Source organism: Chaetodon auriga, chromosome 4 (assembly GCF_051107435.1).
Source record: "Chaetodon auriga isolate fChaAug3 chromosome 4, fChaAug3.hap1, whole genome shotgun sequence".
Taxonomy (NCBI): Eukaryota; Metazoa; Chordata; class Actinopteri; order Chaetodontiformes; family Chaetodontidae; genus Chaetodon; species Chaetodon auriga.
This window is the reverse complement of record NC_135077.1, coordinates 29766106-29782689: the sequence shown is the minus strand read 5'-3', so window position 1 is coordinate 29782689 and position 16584 is coordinate 29766106. Positions and strand designations below refer to the sequence as shown.

Genomic DNA, 16584 nt, shown 5'->3' with positions numbered 1-16584 from the left:
TAACTCTATATATGTAAAAAGCTAAAGCTGAAAGAATAATCATCTATTAGAGAGAGGAAGAGATCAGTTTACTAGCCTGTACAACTTTTCTCTTCCTGCTGAGGAATGGAAACTAGAAGAAAACTCATGACCCCATCCAAAGTCTCTAAGTCATTTCAAAATGCTATCCTCACAGTAGCAGAGTGAGTGGAAGAAAGTTGTGACAGTAATTTGCAATCCACAACTTGGAAAATGGTTAGTCCTCCTATGCTCTGTCCTCTTGTGTTGACTGCAGAATTTCTAAGTCCTTCTTTGCGATGTCAGGCTGCTCACATACTCTTTCTCTTAAGTTGGCTTGAGGTTGAGCATGCGAAAGAAAAAGAACAATGTTCTCTCCTTTGATGGCTATTTTATACTCTCTGGCTCCCTGCTCTCCATTGCACACATTTTTGCACACCAAACTGCGTCATTTTTTGTGCAACTTCATGTGCCCTTTTTTGATCATTTCCACCAAGCATGAGCCTTTGGCATGCTTGGCATAGGCCTTAGATCGTGGACTATGTGACTTCCTCTTTTGATGTTCCTCACTCCAATAATGGAATAATACATGACTCGTGTCTCCACACCAAAAGTCATGAGTTGTTTTTAATCAGCTTAGCTAAGTTTAAAACACTTTTTACTTGATCATATTTCAATTCTTAATTACTCTCATTCCTATAATTTAATTTCATTATTGATTACAACAATAGCAGCTTAAATTCAATCATCATTCCAACTTGTGTGCAACAAAATCTAATGTGTCTTCTATTATCATTCTAGGACTGGATGATATAGTCCTTTTACTTACAGTTCAAGTGAACAGGGGAATAGGGATCTCAATCTCTTCTTTCTCAGTTCTCAAGCACATCAAATGGTTCCACATTAAACGTGTGGCTAAAATATTAAATTCCTTTTGTTTATTTTCATGTTCAGAATGCCTGAAGGAGCTTTCACACTCACACTCACTCACTCAGATGCCATAGCAGGCTTTTGTTCTTACAGAGTAGCAAAATGCACAATGTTACTTCTTTCCAGTTTTGCTTGCCAAAGCTTTAATTTGGCTTCAGATTAGAAGAAGAAGAAGTATACTTTATTAATCACGACACACCATGCACAAGCCATGCTTCGGTGAACACACAACAATGACAACATGCACATGCCATGCTTCCATGAAATTATTTCTCCGCATTTAACCCATCCTGGAAATCCTTCCTCAGAGGCAGACCAGGAGCGGTGGGCTGCCAGCCGACAGCGGCGCCCAGGGACCCAGTTCCTTATTGTCACCATTCGGTCAGGTGGTGATTTTCTTGCATGTTTTAAGTGGGGTTTTTTTATGGAGGATACTCCAGGTGAACATGGGTAGAACATGCAAACTCCACACAGAAAGGCCCCTTTCCTCGATAAAGGGCAACAGGCACCAGAGGCATGGTGGAGGACACGCCCCCAGCGCCCACAGCGCCCCAAGCAGGAATTGGACCCGGGACCTTCTAGCTGTGAGGTGTTACCACTGTTCCACCGTGTCATATTTGAAAGCTTAGAAGCTGGTTGGAGCTCAAGATTCAGCTCTGGAGAGGTTCTGGCAATTTTGTGTTAAAAAGCACAAAGTCGTTCGTTGTCTTTCTGGGAGTTTATTCTTCTGAATAAGGTTCCAGTTTCTCAGCTGTGCAACACTCTGCATCTACTTCTGTTGACAGTCACCATGATGCATTGATGTGATATCAACCGTATGTGTGTGTTGTGTTCAGTTACCACTGAGAAAAACCTGTTAGTGCACTATTTAATGTTGTTTTCTTTTATTGCTTCTTTATGGATGAGTTGCCTCACAGGCCAGATCAAAGGATCTCATAGGTTATATATGGACTGGAGGGCAGAGGTTCCACTCCCCTTTTTTAAGCCATGGACCCAGGTCAGGTTTAGACCAGTGATTTTATAGCTGCTATAGGTTTAGTATTGAGCTGTTATCTATGCTGTATGGTGCTGAATATGAGACGAAAATCAAGTATGAAACTAAACCAAAAAATTGTAAAAGACATTTTGAAAATGTTGCTGTGGTTGGCATTTTTCAATTAACTTTGCAGGTCCATTTCAACATTTTTGGAAATTGTATAGCTTGTCATCTTATGCAGGTTCAAGAGAGAAGACCCGTACCAGTTTCATCCCCGTGTATCCGGTACAAAGATAAATGCAGGCATTGCTTAGCATAGCTCAGCACAAAGACTGAAGACAGAGGGAAACTGCTCACCTAGTTCCATTCAAACTGACAAAAAAAAAACAAAAAAAAACAGATGGATGGATGCAATTAAGACACTTCTCTGTATCTTGTGTCTAGTGTTTAAAATACAAGGTATAAATGAGTAGAAACAGAGTATGAATAACTTGTGTGAATTTTTTGACAAGGTAGTTTCTGGTTATGTTTTTCCTCTAAAGTAGGTGGGTGGCTGTATGGCCCATAAACATGGACATTATAAAGTCGCTGACTACGTAGTTCACACATTTTGTTGTTATAATAATAAATAATAAACTTTATTTATATAGCACCTTTCAAACACACAATGCACAGCTTAATGTGCTTTGCAAATTAAAACTGAAAAAAGCACACTGTTTAAATGATAATTAATATATTAATATGCATGTTAAAAAAAGGAAGTAAAACAATGAAGATTTTAAAAAAACATTATTGCATCACCACTCAAAAATTCAAACAAGATGGGACAGGGGCAACAAAATGTTGCATTGCTGAATAAAGACTCTGTGTGTCTTAAAACTTTTTACCACACAACAGGATAGCACATTGTTGTTAACACCACATTACAGCACTGCGCTACAATGTGAGGGTTCTGTTAACATGCTCTTTCCTTTCCCACCTATTTAACTATTAACAAAGTAATAAGAAAATTACACTGTGAATTATTGTTTTCCAAAGCTTTACCAATTATGTTACAAGGCATTTCGTACACAGGCTGCTCACATGTACTGCCAAAGGGTCCCAATGCCACAGGTAAAAGTTAACTTTGCTGCAAGGCTAACATGGCTAACAGCAACTCGACTTATGCTGAAACATACTTTGTGGGAATAAAGAGACAATTTTCCCACTGTACTTGTGACTATCTCCCTCTTAAAAGTGTGCATTAATGACATACTTTATGCCTGCTTACCTGCAAACATACACACGCCACGTCTGTCCACCATCACTGCAGCACTGCAATTCAATTTCTGGATTCTGTTTATTACTCCAGACAGACGAACTGACTAAGCAGTGCACACCCCCTTGTAACAAATGTTGGTAATGATGCCTAAGCCTTAGAGCACCAATCAGGTGAAATTGGATAATCTTCCACGGCACACCTGACGATTTCTCACAGCACACTTATGTGCTGCGGCACAGTGGTTGGGAAACACTGCTCTAATGCACTATGCCTGTGTACCAAAACTGGAGCACAATAAACATCAATAACTAAACAATGCCATGAAGCAAAACGATAAAAGAAAACAATACATGAATTACTTCCTGAAAAAATTACACCACACTGCTGCATAGTAACCCATATATAAGAGGGGTTACCTCATTTATGAACCCACTGTCCTCACAAAAATACTGGGAATGTTAAGAAATGCTCAAAAAACATCTGTTTGGAACATAAACAGGTTCAGTGGTCAGAGATGATAGTATCATGATTGGGTACATCCTGGGAAAGCTCAGCCATTCATAAGCAAGGATGGGGCAAGGTTCACCACTTTGTGAAAAACGATTGTATAAAGGATCTTATTACATGGGCTGGTTCTACTTTGTGAATCCATTGTCAGTAAAACTAGTTTGTTTGCAAATTAATACATTCTGTTTTTATTTACGTTTAACCCAATTTTTTTGGAATTGGGGTTGTAAACTAGACAAGCAAGAATTTCTGAGTGTGCAGCATGAGCTTACTGGACACACTCAGCTGCCCCACCATGCAATATGTCTCTTCTGACTTCACAGTGTCGGACATTTTGAGTCTAAAAATGCTAAATGCTGTTAACATGTCACTTCATTAAGTTTTACATTTTTTTCTTGGAATAATTAACCATTCATAATGCCAATATGTGGTCAGTTTATCCAAATAACACCTGTTTGGAAATTTGCTGTGACATTTTTGGAGCTGCTGGCTGGGTGAGACCAGCCATCTTATCTGGGTATACTTCAGTGTGAACAGTTTGCTGGCAATGGCACAGGGTTAGGGTTAGGGTAAAGTAACTAAATACTAAATAGTTCATTTAGTATGCAGTATGCAGTATACTGATTTAGAAAGCACTGTGTTGTATGCAATTTACAACACAGGCCATGATCTTTTTGTAAACTAATCAAGTAGTTTTGGTGCCCACATCAAACCAAAGTGTGACCATTTTCACAATGTTAACCAGGTGTTAAAAAGGCTTTCTGGTAGAATGATTTTCTGGCAAACATCTCATACGGACATTAGAGGGTACCTCATGCATCTGTATGAGGGGCATGACAAAACATCATCAAAGAACTGTTTGCTGCATGACAAGGTGAATGCATCACTGTCCATAAAACATGTCATTCTATGCTGATTCTGATGCCTGTCCTCAGTTTGGGAGTAAGCTCAGTCTTTTCCCCATTCAGTGGTTATGTTCAGCTAAAAACGGAATGGCACGTATATGCACGCTGTTTATCTGCAACAGAATAATCACATAATGTACTGTTTCCGTGGCTTTCGCAGCCTTTTAGTAATCATTTGATCAGGCAGTGACATGTGAATCAGAGCTGATCTGACAATGGCACTGTATGTCACCAATGATGAATTTCATTGTTAAAAGCTACTGATTTGGTCAGTTCAATTGGTGATTCAGTATAGTCAGCTCAGTTTAAACATATGGTGTCAAAGATTTGTTTGTACATGTACTGAACACACTAATCCCTTGAATTACACTAAAACTCTTTAATGAATAAATTGTGGGGAAATGTGACATCCTTGTGCTATTTTATATGTATGCTATTTTATATGTCATTGTGCTTCAAGTAGTTATTAAATATCTATTGTTTGGCTGATGAAAAATGCTCATGCATTTTTCTCAGGGTCTGGCAGTCAAAAGTTATACTTGAACTTACACAGAACTGACTACACCTGCAACTAGTCAATTACTTGAATAGTTAGAATTAACTATTTCAGTCATTGTTCAAGCAAAAATGGCAAATACTGGTTCAAGAATCTCAGGTGTGTGGATTTGAGGCTTTTCTTTGTCAGATATGACAATAGACTGAATTTGTTTGAGTTGTGGACAGTTGGTCAGAACAGCTATTTTAAAATGTCAGCTTATGCTAATAAGAAGGTTGAGTGTCCATGTTAAGAAGGGAATTCTCTGTACATATAAACAAATTTAGTGTAACTTCCTTTTCCCTCCATCTTGTTTGTCTCAGTGACAATGAAGCAGATCTGTCTGCCGTTACTCCTCTGCTGGTGGCCTCCTACATGCTCTGCTACACTCCCTTTGTTGTGTCTGAGGTGACACACGCACCCAGTCATTACTAATACACATGAAACAATATATGGGATATTGTAACTGCATGTGCACAAATGTAAAAGCCTCAAAGTGAACAAATACTTGTCCTCTCATAGACTGTCTTTGTTTCTTTCTCTCCATTGACTGATTAGCTGATCCTGCTGGGCAGGATGGACCTGTCACCAGCACCTGATTGGTTAAGGACACTGTCATCAGTGATGTCATACCTAGACTGTTGTCTGAACCCTCTTATCTACTGTTCCCATCGGGACTTCCGGGAAGCAGGCCTGACCCTGCTGTGGACCAAAAGGAAGCTATCATCAGAGCCTGTCCTAACTGCTATCATTAAACATGACCTGCAAACATGTGAGGGGTTCCACATTTATCCATCTGAAAATTCAAGAGAACCTGACAATGGCACATATCATAGTGGCTGCATTTATCTGACATCAGTATGTAATTAATAGCAACCGAGGTATGCAAAATTTTGTGCTGCCCTGTTCAAAATTTCTGTTACTGTGAATAGTTAAGTGAGCAGAAAATTGACTGATCTCCAGAAGTCATAATTTTAAAGATGAAATATCCTCAACATTTTTTTTTTTTTTTTTTTTGTACAATTTTAGAGAGAGAAAAGAAGAAAGCAGCACTATACAAAAAGTAATGTTTAAGCACTCAAAAAGGTTTGAGCTCTCAGATAACTTTTACCAATGTCTCAGACCGTTATCAGCTTGTTAGAGCCATGGTTCGCTCATAGTCAGCGTTAGGAAAGGCCATGATGATGCAAATTTTAAAGCTTTATAAATACTCTGACTCCTCAGCAGTCAGCAGTCGTGGGCTCCTCTAAGCAGTTACCTAGTACTCAATTCTACAATTGATTGCCCGTGCAGGACAAAGCTATAAGGTCTCTACTTCCTGCTCTCTTACAGAGCAGATGCTTTTCCTGCCTTTGCTTACATGAAAGAAACAGAAGGCTTGCGCCATATTTTTTATCATTTCAATTGTTTTTCAGTACTGTGTGACCTCCAGCACAAGCCTTTTAGCTGTGTCTGTGAATGGAACCCTGGGATCAGGATGGAGACAACATACTAAAATCTGTGATGAGCTGTTGAGGTTCCTAAACCAGTCTTTCCTAATGACACTTCTTACAGGCACAGCACCGCGCCAGACAGACAGCAGCCACTCCAGCTAGGACTTTGGCTGGCATCATCCGCCACCGTGTAAGAAATAAAATAATTGGGCACCAAGGCTCACTCCACCATCTGAACTCTCATTGCAAAACAGATAAGACCCATTGACTCTAAGCAATGAAAGGTGTGATAATACTATGTCAAGGCCAGGGAAACTAATCACACCACCAGTATTAAGGCTAAAGAATATCCAAGAAATAGCCCCAAAACTACTGCTAGGGTGAGGAGAAATATTTGTATATTTACGTTTTGCTGGAGCATTTCCAGTGCACTCTAAGTGTAATTTTAGAATCCTAATTTTTGGCTACTAGTGTATTTTTGTATACGTCTTGAGCATTTTCAATACACTTTATGTGTACTTTAAAAACTAAGGATGAACAGGAAACATACAATATGTTTCCTCACCATATTAATACACATGCCTGCCTGTCCTTGAAATATTTGGCACCTCTTATTGTCTGATCCTTGGAAAATATTGGTCATTGACAGCATCATACAGCATTCTGGATGTCTGATCTTAAGATGATAGTAAAAGAAGCTTTAAAAATGTGACACTAGCATTGTCTGTTTGTGACAGAAGTGTGAAATAAGATTATGTATGAGGAAAGCCTTGTATGATATGTGTATCTGTATGTGCTACACTGAATGGAAAATAGATATATAAAGATTAGTGAGTATAATTTTGAATATGTCATGACAGCATAAAATTAATGTGCTTTTCTGTATAATCTGTATAATTTAATTGTATGTGCACTATAATACTAATAGTGTTTTAACACACTGAAAATATACAAGAAAAGTACATGAAAGCAGTTATCTTAGAATTGCACTTTACATAAATACTAAAATTTTACTAAAAGTATACTTTACAGTAGTATATTTATTGAAAGTATGCTTTGAATCAATTTAAAGTACACATTTATTTTAATGTACTGGAAACATACTTTGCAATATCTATATACAGTTTAAGTACGCTTAAATATATATTTTTTTTTCACTTGGGGCAGTCAGGCAAAACAAGCAAGGAGGACGGATTGCATCTGTTTTTTCAATGCAGTTTGTGTGTAATAACATTGACCTGGGCGAATGTACAGAATTTTAATATTATCAATATCATATAAACCATTCATCTCTGTTTATGCAGGAATCCCCAGAACTGATTACATTTCAATTCAGTTTTATTTATATAGCACCAAATCACAACAGAAGTTGTCTCAGGACACTTTCCATATTAGGCTGGTACAGACCAAACTCTTTTTATCTACAGAGACCTAACAATTCCCTCATGAGCAAGCACTTAGAGACAGTGGCGAGGAAAACCTCAGGCAAAACCAGGCTCCGGGTGGGTGGCCATCTGCCTCGACCGGTTGGGTGAGAGAGAGAGCAAGAGAGAGAGAGCAAGAGACAGACAGAGAGAGACAGACGGAGAGAGACAGACAGAAATGCAATCACAGTAACAGTGACTGTGGACATAGTAATAATGGAAGTATATGCTGCCTATCCAGGATCCTGACCTCCTGCTACATCTTCCTGGTATTTCCTGAAGGCAGGAAAAGGTGGCCACACTCCACTCTTGGCTGGCTAGAACAAGGGAACATCACATCTCATCCAGGGCAGCAACCTCCTGTATCAGCAGAACGGCGAGATTTTTGTAGACAAGCCACCTTCCTAATGATTTCCAGGAGCTCCTGGAGAAGAAGGCCACCTACCATCAGCAGGGAGGTTGAGGCAGACAGGGAAACCCCAGGGTCAACGTGTAGACTGCCGAGGCCAGGGATTCAATCACCGATCTGGGGCGACTGTTCTACCTGCTCCTCTACCTCCTGAGCCACAGCTCACAAGTTTAAAACATTTATTACTTGTTGTTATTACTGTTAAGCATTTTATTGATTTAAGCTAAATACACAGTGGTTAGTGGAAAGCGTTGTTACCTGTACCGCTACTGAGGCTTTGGTAACTCTGTAACATATCATACCTATGTTTTCACAATAAAAGAATCCTGATGGTTCATCCACTGGAGGATTTAACACAAATCATCAACAAATCATCAACAACAGGAAGTGTTAGCAGTAATTTAACACAGCATAAACATATCTGGAAATTTCATGTAATGAGTGCTCGAGAATGCTGTGAAAGTGTAAAGGGAGAGAAATGTACATACATTTTCCTTCATTCTGTTGTATTCTATCATTCTATCTCTTTATAAAAAACCACAACCAAACATAAACACCCAGCTGTTATTGTATGACTACTGGAATACCTGTACCATATATGTGTTACTGCAAAGGAAAAGTAAACAGCATCACAACAACCTTCTCAGCTCTTTAGTTCTCATACTCTGGAGGATCTGGCCCTCAGTGGCGTTCCAGCTGACACACCGGAGTGCACCTAGTGACAAACGCAGAATTGGCAACCAGATTGAGAACATATTCCTATTATCCCCACTACAGTATTTAAACCAGATCCAGAAATGCTACTGTCTCTTTCAGTCCCAAGCTCATTAAAGATGGGTGAGGTGTAGTGGAACACTGTCCTGAGGTCTGAGGTGTTGAAATATAATATATATATATATATATATATCTTTTCAATCATGATTGCAGCGTCCTCTTGGCTGAAGAGGAGAGGGACCACACACAGCACACAGTTCAAAGGCCAGCATCCATGATTCTATGTGGCACGTGTAACCTGCACATTTGTAAAAGGTGCCATTAATGCTGGGCAATATATGCAGGTTTTGGAGCAACATATGCCGTTAAGTGGACAACGTCTTTTTCAGGGAAGATCTTGCTTATTGCAGCAAGACAATGCCAAACCATATTCTGTACGTTTTACAACAGCATGGCTCCATAGTAAAAGAGTCTTTGGGCTCTATCTTCATGCGTGGTGCAAAGCTGCGCCTAGAAATTCTGTCCATAAAAATAATGAACAGAACCGGTGACAAAGTGCAGCCCTGGCGGAGTCCAACATGTACCGGGAACAGATCCAACTTACTGCCGGCAATGCGGACCAAGCTCCTGCTCCGGTTGTACAGGGACTGCACAGCCCTCAGCATAGGGCCTCCAACCCCATACTCCCGGAGCACCTCCCACAGAATGACGCGAGGGACACGGTCGAATGCCTTCTCCAAGTCCACAAAGCCCATGTGGACTGGTTGGGCAAACTCCCATGAACCCTCAAGCACCCTGTGGAGGGTATAGAGCTGGTCCAGTGTTCCACGGCCAGGACGAAAACCGCATTGTTCCTCCTGAATCCGAGGTTCGACTATCGGCCGGATTCTCCTCTCCAGTACCCTGGAATAGACTTTCCCAGGGAGGCTGAGGAGTGTGATCCCCCGATAGTTGGAACACACCCTCCGGTCCCCCTTTTTAAACAGAGGGACCACCACCCCAGTCTGCCAGTCCAGAGGCACCGTCCCCGACTGCCACGCGATGTTGCAGAGGCGTGTCAACCAAGACAGCCCTGCAACATCCAGTGACTTGAGGTACTCAGGGCGGATCTCGTCCACCCCCGGAGCTCTGCCACCGAGGAGCTTGCAAACTACCTCAGTGACTTCAGCCCGGGTGATGGACGAATCGACCTCCGAGTCCTCAGCCTCTGCTTCCTCTGCAGAAGATATGACAGTGGGATTGAGGAGATCCTCGAAGTATTCCTTCCACCGCCCGACGAAATCCCCAGTCGAGGTCAGCAGCTCCCCTGTAAACAGTGTTGATAGAGAGCTGCTTCCCCCTCCTGAGGCGCCGAACGGTTCCTGGTGCCACGTGCACTGATGGACACCCTTATGCTTGAACATGGTGTTCGTTATTGACAAACTGTGACTAGCACAGAAATCCAACAACAGAACACCACTCGGGTTCAGATCAGGGAGACCGTTCCTCCCAATCACACCCCTCCAGGTATCACTGTCACTACCCACGTGGGCATTGAAGTCCCCCAGCAGAACGATGGAGTCCCCGGTTGGAGCACTTTCCAGTACCCCTCACAGGGACTCCAGGAAGGCCGGGTACTCTACACTGCTGTCCGGGCCACAGGCCGAAACAACAGTGAGAGACCTATCCCCGACCCGAAGGCGCAGGGAAGCGACGCTCTCGCTCAGTGGGGAGAACTCCAACACATGACGGCTGTAGGGGAATTACCTCTAAATTAATGTTACATTCGTTAATATTTGCAGGGCACCAACCTTCCTCAGCTAAGAAGGATTTTGTATATCATATCTGGTAATGCTGATGTAGTGAACGAATGAACCAACAGTAGATCAGTCTGATAATCTAAGGCGTAAACTCTCAGTACAGGGATTGCTTATATCCAGCTCAAAAGGACACCGTCTGACAACAACTTGTATGCAAAAGATTATTTATTAAACACAATAATGAAATGAATATGAATCATGAATAATACGATAGATTATATGGATGAGGTAGATTAACACAAAAACTGCACAGAGGAACTTATGGCAGGAGAATGGTAAAATGAGTTTGGCGATAGTGAGAAGTAGGTTTTTAAAGGGGAAAGGGGACGCGAATATGAAGTTAATTTGTTGAATGAACGATTTAGAGAATTTAGACAAATTGACAATATCTCAACCTCACGGACCAACTCTTATTCAAAACCGCTTAAGCATGCCTACTTTGTGAGCGACGTTCCTAGATGTCTGCCCCGAACTGACACGAAGAGGCTCCGCGTCGTCGTCCGTCACTCTGATCTGCACAGCGGTCTGCCGGACGAATCAAGCAGACCACTGTTGAGAGCCGGTGTTGGACAGGGATGTCTCGGGAGCTGAGGGTCTTCAGTGTCGGTTACAGACGAGGAACGGCTTCCGATGGTTATTTAACTCGGACCAGCGGGTCAGCAGCAGGCTACAGGTCTTCGGTGCGGTCAGTTAGTTGTTGGCCGTTTGGCAAGGCTTTTGATTACTAATAATAAGATTGAGAAACTCTTCGATGGCCGGTTGAAAATGTCTTCAAAATTATTATTACGTGACTAGACTTTAACAACAAAAATAGGGATTATGCGGCTTGGCGTGCCGAGCAAAAATGAAAGTTTCACAAAGATTAGAAAAGTGCGTTTTCTGCAGAATTAAATCAGGCCACTCTGCGTGGTCGTGAGCAGCAACAAAATGACTGAGAAAACGACGGAGCGGAAAAATACTTGAAAACTAAAGACAAAGAACTTAACACAAACTGAGACAAAACTAAAACAAGACTAGAAGAAAGAAGAAACTAAACTGGAAGAAAGAAAAACTAGACATAAACTGGCGTCCGTTGCGCGCGGCTAACTTTATCATCGCTCCAGGGCGTGTCTAATCAATAGGACGTCACACATGTGGGATGGTTAGCAGACACGCAACGTGATTTCATTTCACAGAGCGAGAATTAATTAATGATTCATACGAGGGCTCATCTGCTTCTCACTATGGTCAATCAAATATATTTTAAATGATCAATTTTCAATGGCACTACAACAACAACATGCATGTTCACTACATGCATTAGACAATTCTTATGAATAACGACAACATTAAACAATGAACATGGTAACATTTTCTAATACTAATCCTAATAAACATGATTACTAAGGGTATAACAATTTTAATATGATGAAGGAATAAAGAAGGGCAGACTATATTTGCCGAAATGATTATCGCTATTATAGTTACTTATTAATAAATGTCTCCGCTAAGCACATTCAACCTAACCGCTATGAACCTCTAGATGGCAGTATGGTTCCATGGTAGAAACTCAGAGAAAACCTTTGAAATAGTTAAATTCACAGTTTCGTCATTCTGTAAGTTAGAAAAACCAGGAAAGCATTGTTATTGTGCAGATCACGAGCTTAGCAATGTAATAACATCTACGGTTAAATCAAACATAGAGATTTGGTTAATTTGGTAGGTTAAGCAATAAGGCACACAGACATACAGAACAGTTTGCTTCAGGAATGTCTAATTTACAACCCATCAGCATTATCTGGTTTGAAGATTCCTGTGAGACATGGCATTCGTCCATCCAGGCAGTTTTATTGTCCTTAACTCCCATGGGCTATCAAGAAAGAGTTAGCACCTCCATGAGAACGTCTTGGACAGATGTAAATTAGAAGGAAGGTGTTATCAGTGACTCTTGTTGCCCTGAAAGAATGTGAGAAGTTGTTCTACAACCAGCATCTTGTCTCTGCCTGAGTTCACACCTTCCTGTGAACCTTCCAGATGGTCAATAACTCTTAAAAGTCTGATTGTTTTATCACTACACTTCTCCTGAGCAATGCAAAGAGGGGAGAAGAGGGTCAGCTACAGACCAGTTCTGATACACGGCTGAGCTGGGGGGCTATAAGCAAGCCCAAACCAGCTCGCCACCTCTCACCGCGGGCAACTCCAGAGTAGAAGAGAGTCCAGCCTCTCTCAAGTAGTTGGGTTCCAGAACCCGAACTGGAGGTGAAGGCATGGAGGTGAGCCCGACTATCTCTAGTCGGTACCGCTCAACCTCCCGCACTAGTTCTGGCTCCTTCCCCACGCAGCGAGGTGACATTCCATGTCCCCATAGCCAGAGTCATTGTCCAGGGTTTGGGTCGTTGGGGCCCCCGCCCACGACTGCCACCCATAACGCAAAGCACCGGCCCCTTCTGGTCCTTCCTGCGGGTGGTGGGCCTACAGGAAGGCGGGCCCACGTCGCTCTTTCGGGCTGTGCCCGGCCAGGTCACGCGGGCAAAGACCCGGCCACCAGGCGCTCGCCTGCGAGCCCCAACCCCAGGCCTGGCTCCAGGGTGGGGCCCTGGTGACGCCAATCCGGGCAACGTGAATGTCTTCGTTTTTTCTACTTCCATGGGGGCTTCTGAACCACTCTTAGTCTGACCCATCACCTAGAACCTGTTTGCCTTGGGAGACCCTACCAGGGGCATTAAGCCCCAGACAACATAGCCTCTAGGATCATTCAGGTACTCAAACTCCTCCACCACGATAAGGTGGCGGTTCAAGGAGGAGCTTAGCATGCTATAAAATGTAAAATGCAATAAAGGAGACCCCCAAACTGTTGAGAAGCTGAAATCATACATCAAACAAGAATAAGCTAACACTCCACTCCCAAAATTAAAGCATTTGGTCTCTTCATTTCCCAAATGCTTACAAAGTGGAAGAAAAGGTGATGCAACAGAGTAGAAACAAACAATGAAATTACTTAGCTTCAATATTTGATGTTTTTGTTGTGCTATATTCAGTTAAATGTAGCATTTCAGTGTTTTGCAAATCGTCACATTCTTTTTTTATTTACACTTCAAACAATGTCCCAACATTTTTGGAAGCAGGGTTGTAGTATTTCAATGCTGCTGGAGGGAAAACCCACAAGTGAAAGCATTAGAGAGCAAAGCCTATACAAAAAATGTTTGCTGGGCATTGCTCTAATCCAGAGATGAATTACAAACCTAACTTTCTATATATGGATTGTCAGCCACTTGTTGTTGCGCTAGAATGCAAGTTCATTTGGCCTGTTGATGCAAATGGAAATGCATTTTGCAATTCAGTATGGAAACTGGCAATGTAATCCTCAGTTCAATTTGAACTATTTTGATTAAAAGTTAAAATGAAAGCATTTCATATTAGCATTTTATTTATTTATTTTATTCTTTTTTTGGGGGGGGGGGGGGTCTTTATTCAAATGCAATGCATTTTGCCATTAGCAAATCAATGTGAGGAGTGAGATGAGAAATAGAAAGTGAGCGCTGCAGCGAGCGAAGAAATTGTCGATAAAACAGGGAACGTCAGCTCGTCAGTATGGCAGTTTTTTGGATTTTGTAAGTTGGACCGTAGTCAGACCAATGTGGTCTGTAAAGTATGCAAGACCGTCGTCCCCACCAAGACCGCTTAATACCACAAACTTGTTTAACCACCTTAGCCGCGCTCACCCTTTGGAGCACAGCCGTATTCGCCAATGTCCAATAACATCTTCTACCACAGCACCACCGCACAAGCAGCAGACCGCCATGGAGAGGTGCTCTGCTTCAGTGCCTTATGACAAACCATCTAAAAGGCACAAAGACATAACGGAGGCAGTGGTATCATATAGCTAAAGACATGCTTCCGCTGAGCATGGTGGAGAAGCCAGGTTATAAAAGTGTCTTACACATGCTTGACTTCAATGTTATACCTGGCCGAAAGTACTTTTCTAGGACTGCCATTTGTTTTCTATGTTACAAATGTAGAGTTGACCTCAGCTAATTTTAATTTCTCCTATGTTTATAAAACAGTGCACATATTTTAAAACACTTCATTCCCCAGAAGATTAATCAGCGTGTGAACGTCCTGGCACTAAACCTGCAGAAAAAAAGTTCTCAGGTTTCTTTATGTTTACATTTTTATACTCTTTACGCACTATTTTGTTAGACTTTATTAAGCATTTGTTACGTATTCTTTATTTTTGCACCTTGATGTTAAGATATAATTCTTGAGTGTTCATTGTGATTTTAGACTTTGATTGACATTTATTATGTGAGTGTTTTCCACGGTTGTGTTGACATTTTCTTTCCTTTCTGCCTTGATAGCTGAGGGGATTATAATCAGAGGAAGGTTAAATTTAAAATAAAAATGTTTAAATTTAATGTATTTATCTCCTGGTCCTTATTTTAAATAGGTCATAAAAAATATCAATAATTATCGATATCGACCGATATAAACACTTATATCGTGATACAGTTTTCAGCCATATCGCCCAGCCCTACACATATGATAAGGAAGGGGCACGATGGAGAACAATCACCGAAGGATATGGTACCCATATATAAGGTAGAAAAGACTGGGTTTATCCACTTGCTGAAAACTATAGACTCCAGGTACGTGCTACCTAGCCGCAAGTATTTTGCTGAAGTTGCCTTGCCCCACTTGACAACAGTACTCGTGAGAAGATCAGTCGAGAGCTGGAGGGGGTGTCGTTTTATTCTGCAATGACATACATGTGGTCCAGTCGAACAATGCAGCCATACATGAGTTTAACGGTGCACTTTATCAATGACTGGGCCCTTATCTCTGTCATTTGTACTTATTGTCTTCTTTAAAAAGTAGGAAAAAAAATATTTTTAGGCCATATCGCCCAGCCCTAACCTCAGATAACATCCATATCTTCAATCTAGAGGTGACCATTAGTTAATTACAGTTGGCCGTTTTTGTTTTTGTTTGTTTTGTTTTGTTTTGTTTTGTTTTGTTTTGTTTTGTTTTTTGGTTTATCTACATCCTCATGCTGAGGGGTTACAAGATAACTGCAAACAACCTAAGCTAATGCTAGCAGGACAACTTAGATAGATAGGGATTCAGAAAAATTGATCCCCACAGGAAAATTGCTTCGGCTGGCGACCGGTTCAGGGTGTATCCCGCCTCTCGTCCATTGCCAGCTGGGATAGGCTCCAGCCCCCCGCAACCCCGAAAGGGATACGCGGGTATAGAAGATGAATGAATGAATGAATGAATAATAATAAGAAACTTATCAACCAGTATAAAATAACATAGCCATGATAATAATAATGGTAAAATGCAGATGGAGAGGATGTTGGTGTTTGCCACCCACAGGTTTCTGCCCCAGCAGACCAGAGCAGAGAAAAAGGCTGGTCACCAGACACTCATAAAACATGTGTAGTATGGTGCCGCAGACAATATCATAGTAAATTTTCCTGCTGGTTGTTCACATATTTTCACTAGCAACTATATTGAATCTATTGCAGTGACAGATCCCTTATCAACCTAATTTCTCTGAACAACATAAGCCACTATCTTGAGGATTCCTTTTCGAGGTTATAAACCACTTAGGGGCAGCTGTGTCATTCGATTTGAGAGCCTGTTGCCTGTAATGTAGTAAGATAAAATAGGATAACACTTTATTAATACCCTGTAGGAGAAGTACAGTGTTTT

General features: G+C 41.4%; 1 protein-coding gene across 1 annotated transcript in view; it reads left to right on the top strand.

Annotated features, from left to right (window-relative positions):
- Nucleotides 1-6051, top strand: part of LOC143319096 (uncharacterized) — a 44966-nt gene extending 38915 nt beyond the window's left edge. The window contains exons 8-10 of the mRNA XM_076727689.1: nt 5449-5519; nt 5670-5883; nt 6044-6051. Of these exons, the coding sequence (XP_076583804.1) occupies nt 5449-5519; nt 5670-5883; nt 6044-6051 (293 nt within the window). The remainder of the gene's footprint in view (nt 1-5448; nt 5520-5669; nt 5884-6043) is intronic.
- Nucleotides 6052-16584: the final 10533 nt, after the last annotated feature.